Genomic DNA, 15,670 nt, shown 5'->3' with positions numbered 1-15,670 from the left:
GGGGTCCTGCGAAGGGGTCTTAGTGCGTTTAAAGCTCCCATTTGAACTACGAAAGTCGTGCAAACACTGCAATTACTCAACTAGACAACTGCAAAATAACAGCAAATCCTATTCTCATGATGAGCGCTAAGCAGAAGAGATAGATTTACTCTTTTATAGTATCTGGCGTTTGAACCCAAGACCTTCCGCACTGTAAGCAGACGTTTTACCATAAGGCTACCAGTCAGAAATTATCTCTTTCGATTGGATAAATTTTGGGTTAATGGTTCGCGATAAATATCTTTTTGGAAAAATATTTTTGGCATTGCTTATAATTTTAGATCATAAAGTTTCAGGGAAAATGCGAAATTAAGGGCATAAACTTTCACGAGAGACTTTTGCATAAACTCAAGTTCATGAAAATTACCACGTTTAGTGTGCGTAGAGTATTAAAGATAGGAGTGCTTATCCTACAGGGACGTAAAAAAAGGATCCTCTCCTAAATAAACCCTTTCTCCGCGCACTGATATTTTTTAAATAATTATTTATACTTGAATCTTTGTGGCATATATTAACAAATTTAGCTAAAATCAAATACGGTACAGGGGTAGAGAAAATAGGGAGAAATTTTGCGGGGATAAATGTTTGCGGTATTTCACAGTTTAATTGCGAATATAGTAGTTCCCAGTAGTATTTTTTATGGCCAATCATGGAAATGAAATTATGCAGGTAAGCGCTTCTTTGTTTCCTTGTAGTGTTTGTAGAAAAAGAGAAAAAATATGAAAGGGAAGAAATAAACAAATATGATGCCGAAAAATAGATGATAGGCGGAATGAGTAGAAAGGAAAAGGGAAATTTCACTAAAGGATTATTTTCCGTTAAATGAGTCTCCTCATGCAATATTGTTCGGTAAAGTCTGCAGTTCTCTGCATTCTGCGGATGTGTTCTTCCCTTTTTACATTTTATTTTATTTTCAATTGATACGTTCCCAAAGGAAACCAAGTAACCAAAGTAGCAAGTAACCAAAATTTCTAGTAAAAAAGAACCAATAAACTCATCAAAACTATTTACAACAATAAATATATTCGTAGCTAAAATCTTGTAATTTCTTCCCAAGCAAAAGCGCGGGGAAGTGTAGTAAAAATCAACTTCGTTACCAGGGTCTCTCGTTTAGGGTCATTTTAATGTCAGAAAGACAAATAGCCCTGGGAAAAAAATTGAGTAAATATATTTCTTGTTCTTAAATGTGTCATTTGCACCTATATTCAGTCACTTCTTTTTCGCACCAATGACATTTGACGTCACAACACCATTTGAATGTGCAGCGACATCTCACCTTTGCTTTTCTTCGTACCGGATTATAACCACGTCCGCAACAAAGTATTTTACATGACGTCATATCATCGCCCGATTTTGGTTTTGTATTTAAACATACTCGACCCTGGGTACCAGCAATACCCAGCGACTGTATGACGTCACAATAGTTTATTCTTTCAGTGTAGACTAAATCAGTTTTTTTTAAAACCCTCCTCGGTTCAGCGGATACCAATTTTTTCATATTTTTCATTTTTACTTTGACAGCATTTTTATATTTATCATAGAGCTTTTGACCTATGACTTTTAGTTTTGGTAACCAACGGTAACATGTTTTTGCAATACAATTTCCTGTCGTTCCATAACAAGAACATTTTCTGTGTTTCTTCGATAGTTCGTGTGCTATCTAAATAATTTAAAAGCATCTGTTAGGAATAACAATTAACCAACCTTGTCCCTAGAACTTTTTTTATTAGTTTCAGTGGCCCCCAGTGGAAACAACCCACTCACTATAGGTTTTTGTGATTTCAGGGCTAGCCACTTTAAATATTTATTAGTATTATATTATTATTATTTGGAGAAGACTTTTTTGTCAAATCGTTTCTAAGAAACAAAGAGTGTTGAGAACGAATTTGTCATATGGTAGAAACGTATTGATTTCCTATTTAAAATTAAAAAGGTCCTAGGTACCAGGTTGTTACCTTTCTCGAAGCTTTATTGTTTTGTATCAAGACAAGCTTCTTCAAGCTTCGCTTCTTCCCATCGATATATGTCTCTTCGCGACTCGGATCGAGAAATATTCGAGTTGTACGTATCGCATATTTTAAATGATCTTTGCAGTAACTCCAATAAACAGGTTCTTCGTCGTCATTTTTACTCCACATGCGACGATGAGGTGTCGCCGTGCGACATCCACAACTGTTTAACACGCCTCGATCGCATTCTATTGAGAGTTTATTTATAACACCTGCGGAGGAGATAGCATTTACGTACGCGGTTTCCGGTGTCCCTAAAAAGTCAAGTAATTAGGTTGTCGTAAAACGAAATATCGTTTGTGGTGACGGAAGACTGAAGTAAAACTGGCTATTTTACTCCGTTTCGAGACTTTTATTTATTTTTTGATATTGTGAGACTTCGCATTGTCTCTAATACCTTCCTACTACGATTGAGTTTGTCTTTTATGTTGCCTTTTGCTACTTCTCAGAATAACAAAAAAGTCCTAGGAACGAGGTTTAATCGAGTAGAACAATATCGTGCACCTTTGATCATGAAGTGAAGTGAAGATTTTTGTTTTGAATCCCACTTTATCTGGGAGTTTTTTATTTTTTTTTTATAAAGGTGTTAAAAATGTTCAATACCTGTAAAAAAATAATTTCATTAAATACAAATATTTTACGGTAATTTTTTATGTGACTTATTGAATCAGAATCGCGCACGTACTTATTGTATTTACTCTAACGCTTTTAGTAAATGGAGAATTTTAGTAAACAGTCATGTCAATTTGATCATTTTCTCTCTCCCTAAACTAAGCTGAAATGACCTTGGGTAACTTGGGAAACCCGTTTACTGTCGAATTAGAGGCACCCAGAGTTAGCTTGCTTAAGGTGTAAAGGTATCCAACGAAGATACATACTTCTTTTAAATAACTTGTTACTGAAGTTATTATTTGAGCAATTCCATCGTTCATTCACGAATTGTCTTTCACAATGTGCCAGACCATCAGTTGTTCCCTTGCCAACGAGAAGCAAAACATTTGGATCAACTAAGCATGCTTTTAACTGGCTGTCATTCAAATTAAAATGGTAGCACATTGACTGGTCTTGTTTATTCAGTTTCTTTGTTTCTGCAATTACGCGGGAATACAACCTAAAAAATAGGATTGTGTAAGACATTGAAAAAGCCTTGGCAGGAGGTTGGCGATAAACTCTAATAGCCATAGCGGGAGAAAATAAAACTTTAAAGCGAGTACGCATCTTGATGTGCCGGTGGAGACTGATTTGGAAATAATTTAGACTTTCTGCTGAAGCAAAACATTTCTTTGAATAACTCGAACAAATCTCGACATTTCGTCCATGCTGCGACGACAATAGGCGTACTTCGGAATACTGCCACGCAGTCAGAATAGAGCACCAACGTAGCGTTATAGACTTCACAAACTTTACATAAATCTCATTCTTACTCTCCCAATGGATGTAACACAGCACAGAGATATTAACGAACAAATGTAATTGTACAAAACTCAATCTCACTATCTTGAATTATCAAAATGCATTTGGCCTTCCAAAGAAGTACAACAATGTGCAAAATATAGTGGTGCTATACAGAAAAAAACCCTTCCCCCAACAACAAAGCTGAGATTGTACCTATCCAGAATTGTTTTCGAAGGCCGGGGATAATTATAGGTAGGATAGAGGAGGAACGGGGGGAGGGGGGGTGATTATAAGGTACATGTTTTACACATGATTGTAGTTACTTGACTTGAGGGGACTGGGAATGAAATTAATGTGAAGTTTGTGGCACCTAAAATGATACGCGCCAGTTAATCTTTTATGCTGACTGTGACAAGCAAATTGACGTCATAACGTACAAACACGCATGAAAGAAAAATAAATGAAAATTAAGTCATGAAAATTATAAGCAAGAAAAACTTCCTTGTTAAAGAGAATTTTCCACATAACAACACGCAAATCAGGCTCTTCGCGTTTTTTGCACTGGTCATTATGTATTTACATTATACGTAACGATAAAAATCAATAATCCCTTGTCGGGTGTTGTAATAACAACCCACCCCAGGGGTGGATACAGGAATTTAGACAGGTTAGTCTAAATTTTTCTCGAAGTCGACTAGAACATGCCTTCAAACCTATTTAGAGGGACCTTTCTATAAAAAATGTTTTTCTGGTTTCTTTCAAATTTAGGGTAACCTAGAAAGCTTTTACAAACCTTTTCTTTTTTATAAGAAATAGAGTAGTAAAACTTGGCATAATATGAGTGAAGTAAAAAGGGTTAATCAATACCTTGAGCTGTAAAAAATACCAGCTAGATAAACCGAATTGTTAACCAAACTTTGTACAACTTAACCTATAACCATATCATTAGCAGTCACGTCGGTGAAACCCTAAGACGGAACCGACGTGGGGGTGTTTATGCTCCCTCCCACTCACGCAAAGCTTACACAGTACCCAATCCGGAGGTATTAAATTTTTTAAAAAAATTATTGACATCCCCAACTATGGCGGCGGCTTTCTTGGTCACAATGTGGACGCCTCAACTTTCAAAATCGTTTCGTCGGTTCCTGTAAACAACCAGCAACTCTTAAATAATTTCAGCGCTCGATAATTTTGCCTTCTTGAACTAATAATACCTGCATATAAAAAAATCAAAGGTTACTCACCACCATTGACCAAAACAAGTGTGCAAGTTAAACAAATAAATAAATAACCAAAATTTGGTCTTCTTTGCTTTGGTGATGAAATATTTCATGCTGAATAGAAGTTTTACCCAGATGCGTAAGAGTTTCATCTCTTTCTTCACAATATTATATTTGTGTAAATCAACTGAAGTTATTTATTTGTTTATTCATTCATGTTTTTGTTTGCTTTTTAATGAATACAGTTTATTGTCACGTGTCGTCACTGTATATTGACACTGTAGTGACTTCTGCTAACACTTTATATACTGCTTAAACACTCCATTGTATAGCCGATTTTTGACACTTCATCGCAGGACTTTTTATCCGCTTTTTCTGCCCACGATATTATTTAGTAATTTTATTTCTATTCTACATAAAAACGTCTATGAATACAAATGCATATACATTGAAAAACGACCCTGCAATGAACAGATAGGGTTGGAAATGAAATGCTGTTTTTAAAAATATCCATTTACTTTTTGAGTGTTTTGATTTTAAAATGTATTTAGATTTAACTTTATATATCACATATTTAAGTTGCTTCACTTCCTAGTAAAAACTCTTACGCTCTCCCCAACTCCCAATCCTAATTTCTTTTCTTCCCATCTTTACCCCGTTCTAAGATAACAAGATACTCTCATGGTCAATAATATTATCAGAAACATATTTATTACTTGTGGGTAGGAGATCGGCACAGCAAGATCTTGTTATAAAAATAACGATTTCACATTTTTCTCGCTTTCTTTTCTCTTATCTTCGTTCTTCTCATAAGCCTTTGTTCTACAGATCCAAATAAACCCCTACAATAGATGTTGTGGTTCATTGCAACACATTTTGCAGTGAGTGGCCTATCAGTGTTCTTATTATACACTTAGCCACGACTTTTGTATAGATCACTCAAACAAACTTTACCTGTCAAAATACAACTTGAATAAACTGCAACTGTAGCACTACTAAATTTCTCAGCACAAAATAATCACAAGACACCTTCTATTAGTATCTTAAAAGCAATAAATAATTGTTGAAATACTCTAGAGGTGAAAGAGATAATGATTGATTAACTAAAAATCGTAGATATTAATTACTGACATCTACACAGCTAATTAAAGACTGCGACAGCTTCAAAAAATTGATGTAGCAACCTCTTCACCATATCCTGTATTATAGTTCTTGGAATATAACCAAAAGCCGTATTTTTACGCGTATCATTGCTACTCAAAGGTGGCCTAATTTTGCTTCGCGGCAATTTTCTTAGAATAGAATTCACTTCCCACAACAGTGTCGATAACTGGTTATCACATTTGTTATTTCGTGACTCCGTAACACGTCTATAGAGAATCCGCTCCCATTGTGTCATTAATAAATCTTTGCCAAAGTCTAAATATACCGCAAATTTGCTGTATAACAGGAGGCGAAAAACTTTCATAGTTTCAAGCCGGAGCTGCAAAGAAGAAGAATTAGTAATAACGTACTAGGCTCGTCATTATTCTTATCTATTGTTCTAAACAATAGACCGATTGTTGTCAACCTGTAAAACCAGCATTACATTCTTACAAAGCATATACTAATAAAAGAAAATTCGTGTACTTTGTAAGACCTTAATTGGTAGAATTGGTATTTTTTAGTAAAACGTAGATAAACAAACAGAACGAAAATCTGAGGGATCCTGAAAGTACCATTAACCTTTCAATATATCAAACCATGAAATAACACAAAAAAAATTCAACAAAGAGTTTGTTATAACGAAGAGTTCTTTAAATGTTTTAAGAAAAAGTGGGTGTAAGTTAGTTCGATATATCGGAGGTTTCGTAATATCGAGAGTTAGCTGTGTGTGTGTACACTTAGTGCTAAGTCCTCGTAAGTTGTTAAAGATCGAAAGCAACAAATATGCAAATCAGCTTAATGTCCTGTCGTTAATTGTCTTAACCAATGAAAAGCTTTTGAAGTATTTTATACCCAATCATATTACACGTACGTTTGTAGTAATCCTTTTAGTGTTCATGCACTTTTGTCTCTGCCATTTCCTAACTATGTGCAGCGGTGTTGTTTCATCTTGCTTTTATGACAAAAATGTATACAAATGTTTAGATTGGGGAAGTTAATGCCGATTTTTTATCAAGAGGGATAAAAATATTCTTCGCATGCCTTGATATATTCAAATTTTATTTTTAGCATTTTAAATTTGATTTCAAAAAAGATTTGAAAAGATATTACAATTTTGAAAGTGGAAGCAGGAAAGACAACCTCGCTCCAGGGCTTTTTTCACTTTTTGATTTTGGAATAGTGTTTAAGAAAAAAAGGCCTGGGGACAAAGTTGTCAGAAAAGACACACAGAAGATGTTAGCTATTTACTTAAGGTCCCCTTTCTTCAGGTTTCCAAGCACCTTTTTAACAATGTTAGGAAGATATAAAAACATCGATTTTTATGGAGGTAAACAACAGCAACCTTGACCCCGGGCTCTTTCTCTCTTTTTTTCTTATATCAAAAAGAGAGAAAAAGGCCTTAAACGAAAGACTCAATACCTTACTGTCCGACTAAATTGCGTCGGCTGATTTTTCCGTCTGTCGGTATTTCTTCTCACCACTTAAGATATCCGTCACCTTTGACCGTCGTCGTTTATTTAATGCGATATCAATATAAAAGACAATTTTTATTGTTTTTACCTCTTTCAAAAAAATTTCAATAATGGCTCGATTTGTTGATCAAACATAATTTTTTCTCAGTCAAAATTTTAGTCGTTGTTAGAATTTTCATCACTTCGCGCGCAAAATGTATAATCTTATTCAGGACTTAATCCTTTAAATTGTAAAAGCACGCAACATGCTTAGGACAAGTCTTTTTTAAAAGAAACATCGTGCCCAGAGCCTTTCGCCTATATAAAGAGGAGAGCCGTCTCATCAGCTTATGATAGGCATAGAATAGCCCTGCGTACGAGGTAGACACAGCCCTTGATAGAATATTTTATGAAGTATGTTACTATTTTTATACCGTAACTCCAATTTTCCAGGTATCAAAAGTTTCATTTTTTTCATTTCTTATATACACGAAGGCATCTTACTAGGCAAAATAAATAAATAGACAAAACCAGGAAAAAAATGTTAAGAAACACCAATCTCGTCCCCAGGGCTCCTTTTTTCGTTTTCTGACATGTAGCTGGTGCATAACAGAAAGAGAAAAAGAAGCTCTGGGAACGAGATTAAAGAAACCCCCTTTAGATCTCATGTTAGTCTAATAAGTGCTAAAACTGTAAAAATTTTTAATAAAGTTTCATTACTGCGGCTTTTTGAAATAGTCTTTTGGAAAATTGTCCCATTTCCTCTGCAATGGAGGGTGAGAATAAAAGCTGCATTTTTAACCTTCTCACACGCGGATAATCTGTTTCTCATCAACTCAAAAATCGATCAAATTATATCTTAATCTAAAACAAGCGGAAATACTGAAGCATCAAATTAAAAATAAATCCCTCTTGTATTATTATCTAGATTACTTTGCTTACACCATCAACACAAACCAAATTCACTAGTGGTTATGGTAAAAAAAAGAGCTATGCAATATCTAAAAGTTATACCTTCTGTTCCTTTAGACTTTTACTTTCCTATTCTGATTTTTAAGTTGTACAGAACACCTAATCCCTTTTTTTGGACACCTACAAATAATAATTAGCCGTTTTGTGTGCTTCATAACATGCAAATCGGATAAACAAAAGAGAAATAAACAAACAAAGGCAAAACAAACAAACAAGTAAACAAAATAAACAAAATACCTGCACCAGCATAAACTTTACCACGCAGTCAATTAGAAATTCACTTAAAAATCAAATCTCTTGATCACCTACAGCGATCATGATTGTTCTGAAAAGCGATTTAATTGCCATTGGCCAAACAAACTGTGTTGAAGAGACCCCTTAGTTTGTTTTTTGTTATCATGTCCGGCCTACTCTTTAGCTACCATTCATCCTTCTTTGTCTTTTTACAGATATAGTTTGTTATTTTTTTTTTAGTATATTAATTTTTTGCTTATTAACAACACGAATGAAGCTTCATTTATAATGCAAAAAATATATGATTGACAAGTATTTGATTGACAGTTGAATGATTGACATATCCAACGTTACCTATTTTGCCTTGATTTATCAAAAGCCTGGAAAAATTATCTTGTCTTTCTTTAACCTAAAAAGAGTGGTTTAGAAAAGGCTAACTACTTTTCCTGAAAATAACGTACTGGGTAAACGAGACCAAACTTCCACGTGTTTCATTTTACTAAAGTAAATAGGAACTTAAAAAAATGGGTCAAGAAAATTATATCGAAATTTTAAATGTGAGTCAACAACGTCGTTCTCGGCGTATTTTGCCTATTTGACGAACTTGATAGCGAACCTGTTACAACGGCTCAAAGTCCAGGAGAATCTGGGGACGAGGATGACAAGCCAGTGTAGTGAAAAGCTCTGCTATATTTAACGCAAAAGATCTGCTTTCTTGGAACTAGGTTTGTGCTTTTTTATTGACTAACGCGCGTAAAAATAGTTCTTTTTATTTGTTTGGCTTGCAAATTTACTTATTTGCTTATTTATTTTCTTTATGCTTGTTTGTATTTTAATTTTTTTACGTCATACTAAACAAACCGTTATGTCTAGACCTATACACACTTTTTTTTAAAAAGCAACAGCTTAGTATAAGCAATGCAAGAACTAATAAATAACAAACAAGACACAAGTGAAGATAACTGAAGAGTGAGGACCTGAGAAACAAAAAGAATATATCGTGGTTACAATTTACCAATTACATAACAAAAAAAATACTAACGTTATGCTGGTAATTTTTTTCCAAAGTTTCAGACATATAGAAGATCAAGAGCAACCTCGTCACTAGACCATCTTGTATTTTTTCTGACTTTAAGACCGTCTCGATATATAAAAGAGATAACAGGTTGGTAGAGGAGAAGTAAAAGGCTGGCACAATGTGCTAATAAAAAACTTACACGGGTAAAAAAAATGTAATTGATTAAAAAGGACTGTTGCTAGGCGTGGCCCTTCTGCATCACACTGTCTCGCCGTCTTGGTATAAAAAAAGAGAAAAAATAGCCCTGTGGTCGAGGTCTAATCAGGTATCAGGTCATGCTTTGAATAAACTTCTCGCTTCTATAAGATGCTTCACTATAATTAATTTTTCAAAAAAGGTCCTCTTATTCACACTTTCTCCAACAAATATCCGCTATAAAACTTAATGCAAATGTTGAATTTTACCGAGAAAGAGTTATTCAAAATATCGGAAGATATACCGTCGACGCTGCGCCATCTTCACCATATAATAAACAATGGTGGCATATCGTCGACGCTGCGCCATCTTCACCATATAATAAACAATGGTGGTATTTATGATGATGTTGATATTATGCAAAAAAATGTATTGCACTAACAAAATAAATTACAAAACTTTAGCTAACCCCTATTACTTATGGGGGAGGGGGGGTACTGTGCCCCTCCCTCCGGTTTTATTTTTTATAACTTTTGCCACGTCATCGAAACAATTTGATTTTTGTGACTTTTCCTAAACAAACATGACCTCATAGAGCATTGAACATTTTTTCCGTCTAAATCTGTCATATTGAAGTTTTTTGTATAAGGCGTCTTGCGATAACTATTTACGAAGCCGAAGATGCTTGGAGGCAGGGGTAAGGGGCATAAAAGGGTAAAAAAAAGGGTGCAAAAAGGCCATCAGTAACAGAGTTAAACGCTCTTCTCTTCGAATAAACACCCTTACAAATAGAAAATTTACCAAACGCCTGTTCTTTTCAGGATAATGGTATACGTTTTTTATTGGAATCTAGTTTGCTCAGGATTATTTAGGCTGACATTTGGTCAAAATTAAAAACACCTCAGACCATAACCTTAGACTCAACCAATTTTTTACGAACGTCACTAAATATGGTCGTGTGGACGGTCATATACAGGTAGGAATTCAGTTTTTCTCTATTTTAGAATATAAACGTAAACGTGTGTGCAAATCAAAACAAAATGATCTCAGTAGCATCTTAAAATTTCACATTATTTAGATCCATAATGGCTTATAAAACCATTTTTCAGCAATCTTTATACTTACAACTGACTAACATGGTTCTGCATCTCGGTGATAATAACATAAGCTTTCTTACATAAAGTTCTTCTTAGTCGCCATAGTTAAAAACAAAATAACGGACAATCACACTGATTTATATTACTTTTCCATCAAACATTTGTGTTTGCTATACACTGGCGAATTTTTTTTATTTTTTTATTTATTTATTTTTTTATATATATATATATAAGAGTACCTAACATCAGGTTTAGCGATCTAGAGGAATAAATAATATTCCATATAATATTCTACGATGTTAAAAGACTTTAGACGAAGTTGTCCTGAACAAATGTGATCTGATTTCTGCCAAGCTATATATCCAGACACATAGGCTTTCAGCAACTTAAAACCTAGACTCTTAACAAGATCTCGCGCACAGCTGTTTTGAAAAGCAACAAGTTCTATGAGGTACAACCCAGTGCGTAAGGCGTAAATTTGTTATATTTTTTTTCAAAATCGTAAGAGCTCTGCGTTGGAGGGATCTATTGTAATTCCTTAAGCCTGGGTATAAGCAGTGTATTTTCTAATTTGACAAGTTGTTTATCCGTGTCAAATAAAAGTTAGTTGTATTTGTAAATACTTTTTGATCGTCTCTACATTTTCTTGACTTTACACTAAGATATCTCTTTGATGAGTTTAGTAACAAAAGAGAATAGCCAGATTAGAGAAAAAAACACGTCAAGCGCCATTTTGAAATGTAAAGAACGACAAATTAATCATTAAGTTATATTTTGATGGACAGTCGAGACAGTTCTTATAAACTGTAATTTGTCATTTAGTGTATTAACAACATGTTCACTTGAGGAGATTATGAGGCTATGTTGAATTTACGAGGGCAATAAATCGGGGGAGGGAGGTTGGGGTGACCATGACCTCCTTCGTCCGAAAAAGACTATGTTTATTTTTATAAAAGCAGAATGCAAGTGAAGTCAAAAGACTAAAAAATTGCGCATGCGCAGGATTGTCACTTTATCTCTTAAGGGTATTTTACTTCGTACACTTTTCGAAATACTATGGATGCATGACGTGTGACGTAATAGTTCATTAAATCTATTACAACACCTTTTCTTGGATATCATTTTGTGTAGTTATCCAACCTTGTCCCCAGGGTTCTTCTACGCCCATGATATTCTGACATGATCAATGAAAGAACAGAAACTTTGTGTATATATTCACATACTTTACGAGTTTTTGAATGGCTGTGTTGTATAAATATTCGTTATAAATAAATAAATAATTAAATAAGTAAATAAAATCACATAAAAAAGTAATAAATAAGGCATATTTCCGTTATTGTACTTGTGTGTGAAAATACTGATTTCTTTAATAAGTCAATGCTTTTCTGCACAAAATTTATATTATCAACCTTGACCCCGGGCTTCTACACCTATAAAATGCTGATAGTCGGCAGTATTTTGTAACATCATAATAAAATCAGACATTCTTGACTTATAAGAAACCCTCTTAAACTAAACGCATAAAGTTGATGCAACAAGACCGTCTAAAAACTGAGACTGGACCCCCCATTCGTAAAATTGGCGAAAGTTTCTCTGGTTAAAGTATTAAAGTTTCTATATTGGTGTAAAACGCTTTTTTCCGTATTCTTTCCTCCAAGATATAATATATATATAAATATAGTCTAGTTTAATTATTTAAATTATATATTAAAAAATTAAAATCAAAAAGATGAAGTTTTGTGTCATTTAATGTCTTTAATACATAAAAGGTGTTTATTTGACGAACTGTCATTTTTTCACATGAAAATTTTGATTCGCCGTATTTCGCTTTCAAAAACCGGAAAGTAAAACAAAGCCAAAGATGCATTAAAGACGCATGTAAAAGACTTTAAGACCTATCTAACATAAAAGACGCCTTTAAGATGTCTTTAATCCGTTTTTCAAGGCGTCTTAACATACTTCTCTAACGGTTAAGTAAAGCTAGCCGTACCTAACAGCCGCACCTTAGCCGTACCTTAGCCGTACTTAAGAAAATTCGTAATTAGCAGCTCTGTGTAAGACCACTTGCTTCTAAGCTTAAAATTAGTAGTTAATGTATATCAAAGTTAAATTGTCTAACTTTTATTTCGTCTTTTAGGTGAATATCTATGCCGATAAAAATGATGCAAAATGGAGCACTCCATCGTCGAGCCCCAGTAACCCCCAGGGAATCCTCAATGAAGAAATACCGATAATAATATATCTTACATGTATTATAATTTTTATAAAATGATTTTAATACAAATACAAAAGAGATTTTTAAAATTGAATGTATGAAAAACATTAGTAAAGTAAGATTGAACATTATTACGCTGCGGACAATATTAGAGCTAGCGCTAAAAGTGACTACAGCTGGCTAAATTTAAATACGGTTGCCAAAATAAGGTACGGCTAGATAATATTAAGGTACGGCTGGGTCTTATCATATAAGAAACAATTTCAAATGCTAAAAACGTTCAATAAAAACGAAATTATGTTAGGTACGGGTAGCCAAAATAAGGTACGGCTGGAAAATATTAAGGTACGGCTGGGTCCTATCATATAAGAAACAACTTCAAATGCTACAAATGTTCAATAAAAACGAAATTATGTTAGGTACGGCTAGTCAAAATAAGGTACGGCTGGACCATATTAAGGTACGGCTGGGTCCTATCATATAAGAAACAACTTCAAAAGCTAAAAACATTCAATAAAAACAAAATTAAGTTAGGTACGGCTAACCAAAATAAGGTACGGCTGGACAATATTAAGGTACGGCTGGGACCTATCATATAAGAAACAACTTCAAATGCTAAAAACGTTCAATAAAAACGAAATTAAGTTAGGTACGGCTAGCTAAAATAAGGTACGGCTGGACCATATTAAGGTAAGGCTGGATTTTATTATATAAGAAACAACTTCAAATGCTAAAAAAAAATTAATATAAACGAAAAGCAATAAGTACGTAGAAGGAGTAGAGTTTACTGGAAAGTAAAGTGTGGGCGAGGTTAAGAAAAAAATTGTATGCAATATGCTCTACTAGGTTGGCTCCACATTGTTTTCTGCACAGGAAAATAAAAAAATGCTACTTTGAAAGTGATGCGGTAAATCTTCTGTCTAACTGAGGTATAGACAGTGAATGTCTGAATAAGGAGTAGAATTAACGTTTTCGCCAGTTGAAGGACACACGCGTTTTTATTCGTTGGATGTTATAGTTAATGGAAGAGATGTAAACTTTTTATATAAAACAAAAGAACTTTTAAAAAATTTTAATATTCGTTGTTGTTTATGAGTGCACGTTATTTTAATGATGGAAAACGATAAGAAAAAGGAAGAACATAATAAAGCCGCGAACAATGTGTGAGTAAAGGTTTTTGATTTTTAATTTTGATTGTGTTAACTGTGTCCCGATTTAATTCAGCATATACACTTTTTATAAAAACAATTTTTTATAAGAACAATAAGGTTAAAAATTATTGACAAATAAGAACGAAATAACAACTATACTCAAGGGCAAAATTTTACTGATTTTTCTAAAAACAACCAACAAACATAAAGAAATATTTCTTGACAGAATTAAAATGAGAATGCGCTAACACATTAACAAATAAGATGAAAAATAATAACCAAGAGAATCCAAGTCTAGGTGGTTTTTACAAAAAAAACTGTCACTTCATTCCTCACACACTCTTTTTTTCTATTACAAGAGCAAAATATACACTACTATTTTCTATTTTCAACACCTAAAAAATATTTTATGCTCAGATGAAGTACACTTCTTGGCATACTAGTTTAAACATGCAAAATCACGCCTGGTATTTTCGGTATGTTGTCAAATGTGGTCAGCCCGTGTTATGAGTTGTCCTTATTGAAGCAGAATGCGGAGATTTTGATTCTGATAAGAAAAAGTAGCGAGAAGTTGGGACCGAGGAACAGTCATACATAATGGCAGATGATTCTCCATTTAAAAAACATTACACGCAATTGTACTACACAAAAAAAGCTGTTATCGAAAAGCAAGTTCATGAAGACAAGGTTTCAAATTTGTTCTCGCCAACATTATGCAACATTATGCTGGCATCGTGGGTCATTTTGCTGCGTTCTTGCTTTTAATTCACCAACTGATTTCGATAACCAGAGCTTAGAATCGATGTTGGCGAAGACAGCAATAAAAGATAAGAAAAGCTTAAGGACTGACTTGGTGTTCCTTGTACTTCCATATGGTATTCTTTTAATTGATATCAACGAAGTCAAATTTTACAATATTGGCAATGAAACGTTTTTGAATTCAAGTTAGTTTTATTGTTACTTCACTGCTATTTTGTAGCGTTTTTAAACTTTTTAAATGTAATGAGGTTATAAGGCTAAAAGTGTTCTTGAAGCGTTCTTTAAAGTCAGGAAACAGGTAACACAGGTTCTTTGATTTTTGTGACAAATGTTCTTACCTACTAAGATACTGTTCTTAACTTGTTCTAAATTTTAACCTAGAAATGCATTATGTTGTTTTACGGCTTTACATGCGTACACGTTCGTTCTAGTAAAATGATTTAAAGCAGTAGGAGATGTTTTTTGAAAAGCATAAATATAATTTCTTCTTATTTTCTATTTCAGGTGTGACATTTGTAAAACTTATTCATTTTGCAAATGTTCTTTATTTACAAAGGACAGGGATCTATCCAAAAGATACATTTTCTATTGTTAAATTGAAAAAATCGGAAAATGAAACATCTCAATCTCATCAAACACATGCTATTTGTTGCGAAATACTATTCGGTCTTCTGAACAAGAGAAACATCCTGACTTATCCATATAAGTTTCGGCAATTGCTTTTGGTAGCTCAATGTTTGATTGCAATCGATTTGGAGAATACAGATGG

The 15,670-nt window shown here is 33.8% G+C and overlaps 2 protein-coding genes across 3 annotated transcripts in view; one reads left to right on the top strand and one right to left on the bottom strand.

The window, feature by feature from the left end:
- The window catches only part of LOC130638689 (short-chain dehydrogenase/reductase family 16C member 6-like), a 43,279-nt gene extending 27,812 nt beyond the window's left edge, over positions 1-15,467 (top strand). Inside the window, exon 5 of the transcript XR_008982362.1 lies at positions 12,914-15,467. The gene's annotated coding sequence lies outside the window, so the exon portion shown is untranslated. The remainder of the gene's footprint in view (positions 1-12,913) is intronic.
- LOC130638663 (protein Wnt-5b-like) lies at positions 987-11,085 on the bottom strand. Of its 2 annotated transcripts, none has more exons than XM_057447021.1 (4): positions 10,805-11,085; positions 2,927-3,159; positions 1,995-2,302; positions 987-1,699 (listed from the first exon to the last, which is right to left on the bottom strand). In XM_057447021.1, exons 1-4 carry the CDS (start codon positions 10,825-10,827, stop codon positions 1,229-1,231), a joined length of 1,035 nt encoding a protein of 344 aa, XP_057303004.1. In that variant the 5' UTR covers positions 10,828-11,085; the 3' UTR covers positions 987-1,228. The 2 variants fall into 2 exon arrangements, with proteins under 2 accessions (XP_057303004.1, XP_057303003.1); XM_057447020.1 differs by lacking the exon at positions 10,805-11,085 and adding an exon at positions 4,688-5,700.
- Positions 15,468-15,670: the final 203 nt, after the last annotated feature.

The sequence above is a fragment of the Hydractinia symbiolongicarpus genome, chromosome 1 (assembly GCF_029227915.1).
Source record: "Hydractinia symbiolongicarpus strain clone_291-10 chromosome 1, HSymV2.1, whole genome shotgun sequence".
In the NCBI taxonomy this organism is placed as follows: domain Eukaryota; kingdom Metazoa; phylum Cnidaria; class Hydrozoa; order Anthoathecata; family Hydractiniidae; genus Hydractinia; species Hydractinia symbiolongicarpus.
Note: the sequence above shows the minus strand (reverse complement) of the source record. Positions and strands in the feature narration are given on the sequence as shown.